General features: G+C 34.9%; 1 protein-coding gene across 1 annotated transcript in view; it reads right to left on the reverse strand.

Annotated features, from left to right (window-relative positions):
• LOC149782249 (uncharacterized) overlaps positions 1-15693 on the reverse strand; it is a 665894-nt gene that overhangs the window by 144399 nt on the left and 505802 nt on the right. The window contains exons 171-173 of the mRNA XM_089935099.1: positions 13260-13472; positions 5396-5555; positions 40-302 (exon numbers count right to left, since the gene is read on the reverse strand). Of these exons, the coding sequence (XP_089791225.1) occupies positions 40-302; positions 5396-5555; positions 13260-13472 (636 nt within the window). The remainder of the gene's footprint in view (positions 1-39; positions 303-5395; positions 5556-13259; positions 13473-15693) is intronic.

Raw genomic sequence — 15693 nt, forward strand, 5'->3', positions numbered from 1 at the left:
TTATGAAAATCCACCATATCATAAGAAAAGAATAAGTACCTGATGGATCAGGCTTTATCTGACCAATGGGAATTGTGCTTTCATATGTTGGGGACATAAAAGCACTAGTCACATTCCAAACATCATCAGCAAGCGGGTAAGTGCCGACAGCATACCATGTCTCTGCAATGTTATCCAGAGTATTAGCATCTAGTAAATCTTTGTCGTAATAACTCCATGTACCAGATAGGGAGTCCACTGAAAACTGGTACAGTCCAAATCCTGTTGTGAGGTTAGCTTCTGTATTATCTACATCGACAAATCTGCAAAAACAATTTGGGATAAAATTGGTTTTGAAAGATCACCCCTTCTGTGAAAAAAGTCATGGTATCTAATGACAGGTAATAGCACTATATAACTGATAAATCAGTCCATTCAGAATCAGGTCTCTCATGGCACTTTGGTTTTTCAAGACTGGTTTTAATGTAGTATGATCTAGGGCAGTCCTGACAATGTTTTCTCAAACAATGCTGAAAGGGAAGCATTGTTTTAAGAATCACTTGCCCATGTAAAAAGCTTAAAGGTTTTTCCTGAAACAAGCAAGATGGAAAATCCTAGCAAACTATTGTAAAGCATTAAGGCATATAGTAAATATTACACCAATACAACCCAAGCATACCTGGGTAAAGAGTTCAGGCACATGGTAATATTAACCAATACAACCCAAGCATACCTGGGTAACGAGTTCAGGCACATAGTAATATTAACCAATACAACCCAAGCATACCTGAATAAATAGTTAGGGACATGGTAATATTACACCAATACAATCCAAGCATACCTGGGTAAAGAGTTCAGGCACATAGTAATATTAACCAATACAACCCAAGCATACCTGGGTAACGAGTTCAGGCACATAGTAATATTAACCAATACAACCCAAGCATACCTGAATAAATAGTTAGGGACATGGTAATATTAACCAATACAACCCAAGCATACCTGGGTAAAGAGTTCAGGCACATAGTAATATTAACCAATACAACCCAAGCATACCTGGGTAAAGAGTTCAGGCACATAGTAATATTAACCAATACAACCCAAGCATACCTGGGTAAAGAGTTCAGGCACATAGTAATATAAACCAATACAACCCAAGCATACCTGGGTAAAGAGTTCAGGCACATTGTAATATTAACCAATACAACCCAAGCATACCTGGGTAAAGAGTTCACGGACATGGTAATATTACACCAATACAATCCAAGCATACCTGGGTAAAGAGTTCAGGCACATAGCAATATTAACCAATACAACCCAAGCATACCTGGGTAAAGAGTTCAGGCACATTGTAATATTAACCAATACAACCCAAGCATACCTGGTTAAAGAATTCAGGGACATGGTAATATTAACCAATACAACTCAAGCATACCTGGGTAAAGAGTTCAGGCACATAGTAATATTAACCAATACAACCCAAGCATACCTGGGTAAAGAGTTAGGGACATGGTAATATTAACCAATACAACCCAAGCATACCTGGGTAACGAGTTCAGGCACATTGTAATATTAACCAATACAACCCAAGCATACCTGGTTAAAGAATTCAGGGACATGGTAATATTAACCAATACAACTCAAGCATACCTGGGTAAAGAGTTCAGGCACATAGTAATATTAACCAATACAACCCAAGCATACCTGGGTAAAGAGTTAGGGACATGGTAATATTAACCAATACAACCCAAGCATACCTGGGTAACGAGTTCAGGCACATAGTAATATAAACCAATACAACCCAAGCATACCTGGGTAAAGAGTTAGGGACATGGTAATATTAACCAATACAACCCAAGCATACCTGGGTAAAGAGTTCAGGCACATAGTAATATTAACCAATAAAACCCAATTATACCTGGGCAAAGAGTTCAGGCACACAGTAATATTACACTCAAATTTCTGTTGAAATGAATAATATAGACGCATAAGAAATATAATTTCAATATATTAAGCATCAAATTCTTCTTCTAATGTCATTGATGCAGCAGCAAGACTGGAAACTGCAGCACATCATGATACAAACTTCATGCACACAATTATTTACTTAAATATTAAATATTCTTCCCGAAAAAAAATGGCAGCCATGTTTGTGAAATTAATATAAAAACATTTGAAGGAGATACAACAAGCTGTGACAAAAATGAAAATGTCTTTAATGTACCAGAAAATGTGTAATTATTGGCCTCAGACTTGCTGATGCTTTAGTATTACTATTATTCTTCCATGATTCATTAGCTGCCTCCCAAAGTAATTGTTTATAAAAAAAATAATTTGTTCTTTAAAAAAAAGAAACTATACAACAGAAATTCATGCCATAAAAATATTATTTATTCAATCAAGCTGTTTTTATTTTCTTCAAAATGTATTAATTGACAACATGAAGTCTATCTCTCAACATGTAGACTTCTGTCCTATAGCAAAGTTTTATGTGATCAGATCCCTAAACAAGACTTGCTGGATGAAAATAAAAGTCAGTTTTTACTGCTAGTATACTTTTTATACATGTGGGCCATAACTACACATATTTTGTTGTAAAAGTATGATGTGCTGATGACATACTACCACAAAAACAAGAGGCCAAAGTAGTTCTGATATTACTCACCTCTTACATCATTTAACAACTGACAATTTTACTGAGCAGAATTATGTAGCACGATAAGAACATAACCTGCATCATGAGGTTATATTGTGATATTTTCATGCAAAATTGGTTTCTTGTGATATATAAAGCAAGCTAAAGAAAAACTGCTACAACATGTTTCATGAGAGCTGTACAACACTACAGACAAGTTATTCTATAATTTATATGAGAGTTTTTGCTATTGTTTTTGTGGGTTTTAACAGCACTGGGAACACAGTACTGCTGATTTCATCCTGAAGAAATGGGAACTAAGTGTCTTTCCCATGACACAATGATTCAACCCGGGCTGGGTTGGGTGGGTATTAAACCTTGCAACTATTGTCCATGTTTTCAGTTTGATAAGATCAACATTTTCCATGTGGGGACCATTTCTGACACTCAGTGTGAAATACCGTTAAAAAGAAAACAATGTGCAATGTCTGTAGAGCTATCCTGAACCACACTGGGAACACAACAAATGCAAACCCATCTTGCTTCACATCACACTACTATTTCCAATTTGAAAGCTAAAACTCAGTAGTAAAATGAAATCAGAAAAAAATATGAACACATTAGAATACTGGTTGGATCAGTTCAACCTAATACTGCTTTGAACGGGAAAATAAATAATAAGCTAACTCCCAATGATTTCATGTAATTAAATGCCATACAGGAATTTTCATGTAATTAAATGCCATACAGGAATTTTCATTGCTTCTGATGAGGCCTCTGCCAATAGGTGCATGTCTTAACACTTGCATTGAAATATATGAAATAATATTGTGACACATTTCATACTGTAACACCTGTATAATATATGTATTGTTTCACCCCATACACACATCATTCCAGCCCTAATAAGCATATACTTCAAGTTTGATCAAAATCTAATCCCGAGTGGTAACAAGGTTATCCAGTCATGTGCAAGGTCACATCATTAATATGCATGGATCTTGCTCATTACTAAACTCAGCTAAGATTTTGATGATACACCACTCCCTCGATAACTCGCGCCCTGATAACTAGTGAACCCGCTTAAAACACGGTGTCAGGCGTGGATCCCATTTTTTAAACCCGAAAATACCCCCAAAATATATCCCTATTTGTTGAACTTGAAGAAAATCACGATCAAAATTGGGAACGGAAACTTTGATGTATCGCTCGTTTTATCGTTGAAAACGGTAGATAGGACCTGAAAATTTTAATCAACACTATGAAATATCAAATTTAAAAATAGCTCATACAATTTTTTACATTTTCTTTCCAAACGACATTCCTAGTACCCTGCAATTTACAATATGTAAGGAAATTTCGGTCAATGAAAATGTCACTTACGCCGAGTGGAGGCAGTACTTTAATAAATAAGTACAAATTAAATAATTTTTTTTTCAATTAAAATTTGTGTTCTAGTTCCATCTTTTAGTTCCTTTTAAGTGTAATTGTCATAAATGCAAATGTGTCCTCTTGTAATTAAACGTAAAATGCATCAATCTACCGTAACAGCTATGTCCGCAAGCGTTTCTCTGAGAACCTAATTAAGTGCCGACCGTGTTTTGATAACTAAATTGCGGAACTATCTGTTGTATTGTTGCACTGAATTAAAAGCTGGCATCATTTGTATTATCACGTTAATTATGTCTTTTGAATAAAAAAGGAGGTGGAATAAAAGAAAAGTTAAAAGGCACAAAAATCGGACTAACTTAAAATCTAGCGGCCTCGGTCGCATGTCAGGTGAACTCACTTCATTTGATCAATCGAACACTGTAATAAACTTTATTGTGTATGTAACAGAAACTACCTTAAATTAATCGACTCTTTCATAACTGTGATCAAAGCTAACAAGGCAGCCAAACGAAATGAATTCTTCGTAAAATATCGAGCCTGATTTCACAGATACGGACCATTGTAGGCAAGTGAGGTTCAGAGAATTCTTGAATTGGCATTTAGAGATATCTTCAGGGATGGTAAGAAATTTCATCATTACTTCCATTGAAATTACGACATTAACATTGTACTAACTGAACAATAAAAAATTACGTTTCAACGTAGATGTGTCACGAAAAAATGTAGCGTGTTTTTGAAACAAAGGAATCTTGTTTGGTGCTGTATCAATAGTTAGTCTAGTTCCCAAATTATGGACTGCCGATTTGGCAAGATACTAATTAACACCACTATGGGAACCAGACTCATCAAGAAAACAAAAAGCAGTGATGTAATACAGATTTTTCACGTACACGTGATGGTTGTTAAACCAGTTGGAACGATCTTTCATATGTTGGATATTTTGAAAACTAAATGTTATTTTAACAGAATAACGAACAACTTCATTAGAAAAAGCACATTATTAAAAATTATTATCGACGTGATTGTAAAATGAGGATTCAGTCATTAAACAGCCCAGTTCCCTAGCGCCGGTCCCCCCCCCCCACCGGTTTTCTCAATGTCAAAGCGATTTTTTTCCAATTTTTGGAGGTCCCTCAGTAACTCGCGCCTCATTTATAGAGTGGTCTATGTTTGTGGACCCCATTGTGCGTGAGTTATCGAGGGAGAGGTGTATAAACCTACAGCCCAAGTTGGATTGAAAATGGATCAGAAATACATGGATGCATGATGCACAATGGATGCATGGTCAAACCATATGCTCTCTTAGTCTGATTATCAGAAGAACTAAAAATGTACAGGGTTGAATGGCACATGAAGACAATACAATTGATGATGGAAAAGATTACCCACCTGAGCAGGGTTACATTTGGTGGGGTTTTGTCCACAAGAAATCCATCTGTCACTGCAGGAAGGATATTACCAGCATTGGTTATGGCTCGCACTGATGTGAAGTATGATTGACCAGGCTCCAATGGTAATACAGCCTGAGCATAGCCTGAGCTAGTGATACCTGTAATAATAATAATAACAACAACAACAACAATAATGATAACAATAATACAGACTGAGCATAGCCTGAGCTGAAAACATCTATAATAATAATAATAAAAATAATAATAATACTACTACTAATAATAAAATAATATCACTGAGGATGCCTTAATTTTATACTCTGACCTTTGACAACTGATTTTGATGCTCAAAGTCAGCACCAGGCCTGTTAAAGCTTTGTATAGGTTTCCCCTGTCACCCAGACCCAAAAGTTTTCAATAAAATTTTTGAATGTTATGTGATTAACACTGGCTCATCAAATTAGAACAAGACTGATCAAATTTTACAAGACTGTAAATCATAATGTAGCTATTTATCCCTCAAATTTACTAACAGTAGACAGTGGACATTATAACCTGGACTGTTACTGAATTAATCAAACTACTAATAATACATATAAATAGTTTTAATGATGAAGTCAAGTTATGTCTCATCTTCAACACGCACTGATGATACACAACACTGACCATACAGAACACTGACCAGACAGAATACTGACCATACAGAACAGTGACTATACTGAACATTGACCATAAAGAACACTGACTATACACAACATTGACCATACAGAACACTGACTATACTGAGTATTGCTACTAACACAAAGTATTGCCACAGCTATTAAGACAAAACAAACAGAATTATTAAAAACAAAAGGCCCAAGTTGGTATGATTTAGCTCACGCATATGGCTTACACAAGTTAAAAGATGGCCATTTCACTAAGCATGCTTATGTTGTACTTTAACATAATCCTATGTTCTCAGCAATCTCCCAAACTTATGTCAATTTTAACTATTTTTTTCATAGTCTAAGTAAAGGTCTGATAAAGAGGGACTTAATATGCATTGTCTCAGCTGATAAATTAATTCATACAAGCTCTTGATGTTAAAAATCTAGTGTGTTCACTGCTAAAAAAGTTGCAGTGAATTCAGGAAGACTTAAAAACATATTTTGAGAGGTAAAAAAGCTACATAAATAAATGCACATGTCTTGCTCATAAAAATTCTTACCCAAGATCTTGATGATATTAGCCTATATACTAAGTCTGCTTAAAATCATATAAAAAAATACAGCCTCTTCAGTAGTAAGAAACTTAGCCAATGAAATATAATATCCTCTCATTAATATGCATAAAACTTGTTCAAAATAAACTTCAATTTAAAAAACAATACCTGATCAGAAATAGTCTCTAAATTTGAGGCAAGCTCAGTCAAACTGATACAAGATCATTCATTCACATATATGGAGCTTGCTCATAGTTTTACTCATTTGAGATCTTGATACAGAACTTGCTAATAAAATTGTACTCATCTGAGATCTAGATATGTATCTTGCTCATAACTGTATTCATCTGAGATTTTGATATGGATCTTGTTCACAACTGCACTCATCTGAGATCTTGCTCATAATTGTACTTCTCTGAGATTTTGATATGGATCTTGTTCATAGTTGTACTCATCTGAGAGTTTGATATGGATCTTGTTCATAATTGTACTCGTCTGAGATTTTGATATGGATCTTGTTCATAATTGTACTCATCTGAGATTTTGAGATGGATCTTGCTCATAACTGTACTCATCTGGGATCTTGATATGAATCTTTTTCAAAGTTGTACTCATCTGAGAGTTTGATATGGATCTTGTTCATAATTGTACTCATCTGAGATTTTGATATGGATCTTGTTCATAATTGTACTCATCTGAGATTTTGATATGGATCTTGCTCATAATTGTACTCATCTGGGATCTTGATATGGATCTTGTCCAAAGTTGTACTCATCTGAGAGTTTGATATGGATCTTGTTCATAACTGTACTCATCTGAGATTTTGATATGGATCTTGTTCATAGTTGTAATCATCTGAGATTTTGATATGGATCTTGTTCATAATTGTACTCATTTGAGATTTTGATAGGATCTTATTCATAACTGTACTCATCTGAGATCTTAATACTTTAACACCAAGTTCAATCACAGCTGGTCCCTAGATTCGGACAAGCTCAGCAAATCTGATGCAAAATCACCTCATTAATATAGCATAAATCTTGCTCATTACTGATTTCAACCAAGACCTTGATGATAAAACCTAGCCCATATTCGAAGTCTGATCAAAACTGATTAGAAATATTGCCTCCAGACTGGTAACAGACTAAGACAATCAGACACTGCTAACAGGCTAAGCCAATGAGATATTGGAAACAGACTAAACCAATCAGATACTGGTAACAGACTAAGCCAATCATATATTGGTAACAGACTAAGCCAATCAGACATTGATAACAGACTAAACCAAAGCCAATCAGACATTGATAACAGACTAAACCAATCAGATACTGGTAACTGACTAAGCTAATCAGATATTGGTAACAGACTAAGCCAATGAGATATTGGTAACAGACTAAACCAATCAGAAACAAGATCACCTCATTAATATGTGTGAATTTCATTCATAATTGAACTTGTCAAAGAGCTTTATAAAATATGGACATTTTCCAAGTAGGGACAAATCAGATTAGAAAGGAGGTCTCCAGAGGGGTAACATGCAACCTGATACAAGATCATTTCATTTTACATTCAAGAATCTTGCAGTCTTTCCAGTAACCCTCTTTGATAAAGGAGATAAAGTAGGGCTTTTTTTAATTAAAAAAAGTAGAGTAGGGGAAAGAAAGAATACTTAATAAAGTAAAATGAAATTTATGTAAATAACTGAAAAAAATGTTTTTCAAAATCTGCCAACCTCAGCTTGAACAAAAGCATGCTCTTACTTACATATTAGTTGTCTTTTAGTCCTGGCTGCCCCAGTCTTCTTAAATACACAGTACCACATCACAGACAACATATCTTAAACACACAGTACCACATCACAGACAACATATCTTAAACACACAGTACCACATCACAGACAACATATCTTAAACACACAGAACCACATCACAGACAACATATCTTAATTTACCTCTCCATGGCCATTCAAGCAGTGAGTAATCAATTTTCAACATAAAATTGATTAAAAATATTATGGAGAGTAGGGCCATTTTGGAAAAAGTAAGAAAAAATTCAAGTGCCTGGAAAGTAGAAAACATTAAGAAAACAAGAAAAGGCTAGTGACACTGGTTGATTAATCATGCTCATTATACTAAACTCATTAAAGACTTTGATAATACAGCTTAAACATTTCAAATTTAATCCAAATTATATCAGAAATATGGTGTCTAGAGAAGCAGCAGCAAGCAACTGCTGAAGGGTGAATGATGGGCAATGAATACAAGGCCTTATCATAATTTTGTTTGGCCATTGGAACTAATAATGATGAATAATGGATAAGACCTTACCATAATTTCGGGGCCCCGAGTGGCCGAGTGGTCTAAAGCGCTCTTCGTTATGGATCACTGCCATCTCACCTCTGTCTGCGGCGGTTCGAGTCTAGGATTCAGCCAATGTGGGTATGTGAGAAAGCTTGCCAGTAGCTTCTCGTGGGTCGGTGGTTCTTTCCGGGGTTTTCTCGGGTTCTTCCTCCACCATTAATACTGGCCGCCATGTATAGCCTATCGTGTGCTGAAATATGGCGTTAAACCCCACAACAACAACAACAACAACAACCATAATTTCACTTGGCCATTTGAACTAATAATGATGAATGATGGGCAAGGCCTTACCATAATTTTGTTTGGCCATTTGAACTAATAATGATGAATGATGGGCAAGGCCTTACCATAATTTCACTTGCCATTTGAACTAATAATGATGAATGATGGGCAAGGCCTTACCATAATTTCACTTGGCCATTGGAACTAATAATGATGAATGATGGACAATGCCTTACCATAATTTTGCTTGGCAATTTGAACTAATAATGATGAATGATGGGCAAGGCCTTACCATAATTTCACTTGGCCATTTGAACTAATAATGATGAATGATGGGCAAGACCTTGCCATAATTTCGCTTGACCATTGGAACTAATAATATGTACAAGAAAGATTAGACTCCACAACTATGTTTTCCTCTTGGTACATCATAAGTATGAGGAGAGTGCCATTTCTTATTTACATTTACACAAGACAGATAGAACAGTGAGTCAAGCTTTTGCACTCCATCAGCTAAACTGTATATTCACATATTCTGTGCAGCATCTTGTGCATCACAAGGGTAAGGGGCAGCAAAATACACCCATCCTCACCCACCTACTGCCTCATCATTACACAAAGTTCTAAATAAGTAAATATAAGAATAACGTTGCCCTCTAAGTAAGAGGGGTGGTTAATTGGATTTGGCTGGCATTATGTAGGGGATGACCTCCCTCGATTTTATGGCCCAGTGTGAGTGGATAGATAGAACATCAACAGAGAACTGAGCAAGACTATTGGGAAGAAATAATGCAATACGAGCCCCCATGACAAGAAAAATAACAAAATATAATCAATAACAATTAATAGACGGAACTCCAATTCATCCTAAGTTATGTCAACAGAATTTAATAGCAGTGTCTAATTTGGATTTATTTCATCATAATAACGAGTAATGAAAAGAGCGCAATGTCCACGTCTGATTGCATCACCTTCCTCTCTTGATCCATGTATCACATCTTCCTATTCTATAGCCTTCCTATTCTGAATGCTTCATCTCTCCCTGGACCTCCTAGTCTTTTTATTCTGAACATGTCATCTATTTCCAGACTTCTGACTTCCATCTTCGGACTGTCCTGCCTCTCCCAGAAAGCTGTTTCCTTAATGCTGACCTCTTTCAGAAATTGTGCATCCTAGCACTAAACCCTGTCTTCTCTTACAAGACAACCACCTGGTCCCTTCAGAAATTATGCATCCTAGCACTAAACCCTGTCTTCTTTTACAAGACAACCACCTGGTCCCCTTTCTTTGTTTAATGAGGAAAGCACTATTCTTTTTAGGCATCTTCAGAGCCAAACTTATCTCTCAGGAAATTTTGGACTCAAGAATTTTGACCAAGGTCATCAGTTTAAATTCACATTACTTCCAAAGTGTATGCCTTAATTTACTCTGACCAATTGTATGCAGCGGTTCCTAAATTGTTCCCAAGATAATCATTTCTTTCATCAGATTTTGAACAGCCTAGAATCTCTGACCTACATTGCAATCAACTTCCCTTCAAAAATAATAATCTGAGATGGGTTCCTAGCAAAGCAGTTATTCTTGGTAGCTCAAATGTTTACTTTGTCAGGACAGCATTGTGATGCCCTGCTCAAATCTCAATGAGTCGACGACGTTGGCCTTTTCAAGTTTAACAGTGACATGGTGGGAGGGAGAAAAGAAAGATCGAAGTGACCCTTCACAAAGACTTTTCTGGCTTAAATGTGATAAAATTTTAATGCTCAGTGCATTCAACTTGATGGTTCAATACTATTCAAAATTTGACACTTTATAATAAGAAATATGTAAACATAAGGAATTACAAAAAACTTTAGGAAGATAATTCCTTGAAAATAAATGTAAACATGAAGCTCTACAAGCTAAGAATAAATGGTAAAGATGTAAAAAGAAGATTCAAAGTAAATAAAATAAAAAATATAAAATAAAATCCTTAAATATCCACTTGAAGTTTGTGATACTATAAGTTAAATTATACAATAAATTAAAAGATTTCTCTTAAAGTACATCATTATAAACTTTCTTAATCGGGTTACATTAAAACAAATGTCTGTCACATGGGTCAGAAGCTGATATAGTCAACAAGAATGTGTTCAGCTATAAATGGACACATTCTGGGAATGCATTCTGGTTAAGGTTTATCCTTCCAGAATTATGCATAAATTAGGATTGCATGTCCTATGTACATTTTGCCATCTTTGTGATTTGTTCTACATCAAGGATGGCACTATCTATGATTTTTTTGTTGTTAATAATGTCTTTTTATTTAAAGAATTATAACAAACAAAAGCCCTAAATAGTTAAGTCCTGTTACAAAAACTTACATCATGTACCAGTTAGACCCTAGCTAAATTTTGATCCACTAATTTGATCATTTCTCAGTGGTCAGCTAGACTTGACTTTTAGGAAGCAGTGACTTCTACTTTTGAACAGAACAGGGAGAAGTGAGAGCTGAGCAGGTGTGTATCTGTGTGTGTGTTTGTGTGTGTTGTTTTCATTCTCTTATTTGAAATATGTCCTCTATTTCCCAGTATGCATATTTGTATTTGACATTGGTGTTAAGCAATACTTTCAAGTAGACAATTTTGTTTTATCTACATTATTAACACATCTGGTGCATGATTAAAACCTAGCATATTCATATGCAGTATATTTTGGCAATATGACTTCAAAAGAAAACAAAAAGAAGATATACATTGTAATTAATTTTAACTGAGAAACTAGAGCATTATTATACTACTGTAATTGCAAGTCAGTACAAATGCTTAATCAACTACCCTTAATCAAGAATTTTTCTTTTTATTTTCTGTAAGTTTATTACATAATGGCAGTTGAAAAGATTTCTAAGCTTGTTTGAAACAACCCCTGCACCATGTACATAGAGCAGATGCACATGTTTCAGACCATACTGTTCATCCTAAAACTATACCTAAACATTTTATCACAAATTTCACATTTGAACTGTTTATCACCAGTATGTATCATGGTGTGTCTCTTTACGGATGTACTCGTACTAAACATTTTATTACAAATTTCACATTTAATTCATTTATCCCCTATTTCTAACATTGTGATCATCATCACTGCCTTCACTGAATGTTTATAACAAATGTTTTTTGTTTTTTTTTAAAGTGGTTTTATTGACTGCATGAATTCTCTTGTGTCTTGTCAAATTACTCAAATGGATCGTATCAACAAGGCAATGTCTGAATGTCTGGCGCATGTCAGGAGTCGAATGATGGGTTTCATGTTCTAAAGCTTGTTTATGGAGTTTTCATTCCAAATATACAACATGCTGACTTATATTTGAAGTTGTTATATGGAAACTTCCATTTGAAAAGGGTGACTGCAGGACAGCCTTGACTCTGATTTAACTGAAATTTGGTTAGGTAACGAAGAAAACAGAATACTTTTTTCCAGATTGTATGAAAAAATTCTTTAGAAGATATGGGATAATAAAAGGTTGCAAAATTTAATTTTCTGCAGACCTTTCACTATAGATAGAATATCTGAAAATAACTGATGAAATTTTTTGTTTGAGAGGTTTCAATGTGCTTCACAGACTTTATCATGCTTATAAGTTAGGTCAAAATTTAGATTTCATCTGGTAACTGACTTGAGAATGTGTCATTAGGTGTTGCAAACCTTATCCCTATCCTTCTCTTTCCAACAGTCTATATACACAAACGTACGGCCATAACAGGATGATATGATTTTGGGTTTGAGTAATAGCATTGCGATAAATAATTAAAAAATAATAATTTCATATATCTTGACTTGTGTCTAAGAAAACAATTAATATATTAGTTGGTAATTTGAATTATTTCTTCCAAACATTGTTGTTAATTACAGCTGATGAGACAGTTCCCATCATAAAGATAAATGATCTTTCTGTTGAATTATTTTCATTCTGTGTCTTTAATAGTCTTGGATGCATCTGTCAAACTGTTAAATCTGGAGCATTACAATTACACCCGAGTCGTTATCTAAGACAAACCATTATGTTCATCTCTAAATGTACTGTAACAATTTAGACCTACCTGGTGCAGCTGCTTTCTCTTCCTCATTGTGTAAAAGTCCTGCCTCGATGAAGGGCTGTACATCCTCTCCTCCAGGCTGTGTGCCAACAGCCCACTGGTACGTCATCACCCCATGAATGCTGCTCTCAAATCCCTCAAACTGAACAGATACAGTCCCTGTGTCCATCTGGTAGTTAATATCAACTTTATCTTCAGCCCCATCCCTTAAAATGCCTTGTGAAATAATAAAGATTGTTTTTATGTATAAACTTTCAGTCACTTTGATTTTAACATGCAGTGTTCTTATCCGAAAAAAAATTTGCTTGATATGAAAATCTGTTGTTCCCTACTCAGGAATTTTTCACAAGCTTAAAATTGAGGAATATAAAGTTCAAAATTAAAATGTATCTGAATATGTATTAGTGTTTCATGGCATGACAGCACAATAATGGCTATGAGGTGCCAAGTAAGACTAAAGTTAAAAAAATATAACAATGAAAAATTGCACAAAAAGACTTTAGGAAGAAACACCATTCCAAAGAACAAAAACATAAGATATTAAAAGCAAAGATGTAAAAAAAAATTTTGTAAAATAGAATAAAATAAAATATAACAGTATAATCAATTAAAACAAATCCTTAAATAAAAGCACATTCCATCAAAAACACTGAGATTTTCTGAGGTGGAACATCATCATCAGTCTGCCATTTATGATTCAAATCTGAAAAAGTGGATTGACTGCCATAATAATAATAATAATAATGACCTTATTTAAAAAGGGTAACTCAATTAGCTAAGAACTAATCTACCTTGAGGCCCTCATACAAAGGAATTTATTTATTTTAGCTGCATCTCTGAAGCCACCGGATATATTGGGTTTGGAAGAAGGAAATAGAGTGGGCATTTCTATATCTCAACTAGAATACTATTCCAGAGCAGAGTTCCAAAGTACTGGAAACTTTTTTTAAAATAACTCCTTATTTGGTTTGGGAATTTTATACTGTTTGGTAGACATGGATCGCAGGTGGAGAGTATTACCAGGTAGCCTGTACTCGAATAGTGATTGTAAATATTCAGCAGCACTATTATGAGATATCCTGTACATTAATATGGCTTTTCTCAAACAGATTCGGTCTTTAATAGGTAATAATTTTAACCTACCAGCTAAATTTTCCTTGCTTTCTTTCTGGATTGATATTAGCCCAAATGCTCTTTTCAGAAAATGTGCCAGCCTTGCTACGTTTTTATCATTTGAATTACCCCATGCTGTATTACAGCTGTACAGTAGTCTAAATAGGGTTGTATGTAACTGTTTTAAAATAGTTTTCTGTGCCTGTCTGGGAGAAAATGTCTTATCCTACTGAGAAGCCATAAACTTGAATTGACTTCTTTACTGATATGTTTGATATTTTCAGTCCATGATAGGTTATTATCTACCAGAACACAAAGTAGTCTATCATGACAGACCATTTGCAAATTTGCATCCTTCCATGTCATAGTTCACTACTATCAAGATTTGTCCTTCTTTGCTGTGTTGAGGTAAGTAATATTTTAGTTTTACCAGTATTTACCACCATGCCATTGCATGTGCACCAGTTTTCCAGTTTGTTTAGGGCATTCTGTAAAGAAATTTCGAGTTCATGCTTTGTGTTTTGAATGTCTGACAATGTTGTGTCATCTGCATAGAGATCTGTAGATGATATTGAGTCTCTTAGTAAAAGTGGTAGGTCATTAATAAATAAAATGAATAGTAATGGACCTAGAATTGAGCCTTGTGGTACTCCATATCTAATGGTTCCAGGTTCAGACAGAACATTATTCGATCAATTTTGTCTTGCATCTTGTGATCAAAATAAGTATAGCCTGATATGGGAGAGAGAGAGAGAGAGAGAGAGAGAGTAAAGTAATTTTATTTGCATGGTTATTTTACATTTTCTTTTGGCTGGTACTGGGATTGTCTGTGTCTGAGCATCTGATACTGTTGATATTTGGGAGTCTGTCTGAATTGCTGTTTCACATGAGGTTACTTGCTCATTAACCGTTCCCTGTGCTGATTTAATAGCATGTAACTGTAGTTTTAATTCTTCAATTTGGGCCTCAAAGTTCCTAATTATTTTTTGATGTACACACATGAAGAAATCATTAAGGTTTAAGCCATCACTGCTGTGGTCATGATTTATGGAGCCTGTAATTGCCTGACACTCTGGAGGGGTGTTAATTTTATTGCCTGAGTCATTTAGGTCAAAGACTTTAGGAGCTGTTTCATGTTTGGTACTACATCTAGTTACTGGTATAGATGTCAGCATATAACTGCCTTTAGCATGGGTATTCTCATCCTGTCTACATTTACAGATAATATGATCTAACCATGTGAAACTGTTCAGCCCCTGTATATGTAAGACACATGTTGTTGTTTTATACAATGTAGCTGTCGCAGTGTTTTTCTCTTGTGTTC

Source organism: Sinohyriopsis cumingii, chromosome 15, assembly GCF_028554795.1.
Source record: "Sinohyriopsis cumingii isolate HCF-2022 chromosome 15, ASM2855479v2, whole genome shotgun sequence".
In the NCBI taxonomy this organism is placed as follows: Eukaryota; Metazoa; Mollusca; class Bivalvia; order Unionida; family Unionidae; genus Sinohyriopsis; species Sinohyriopsis cumingii.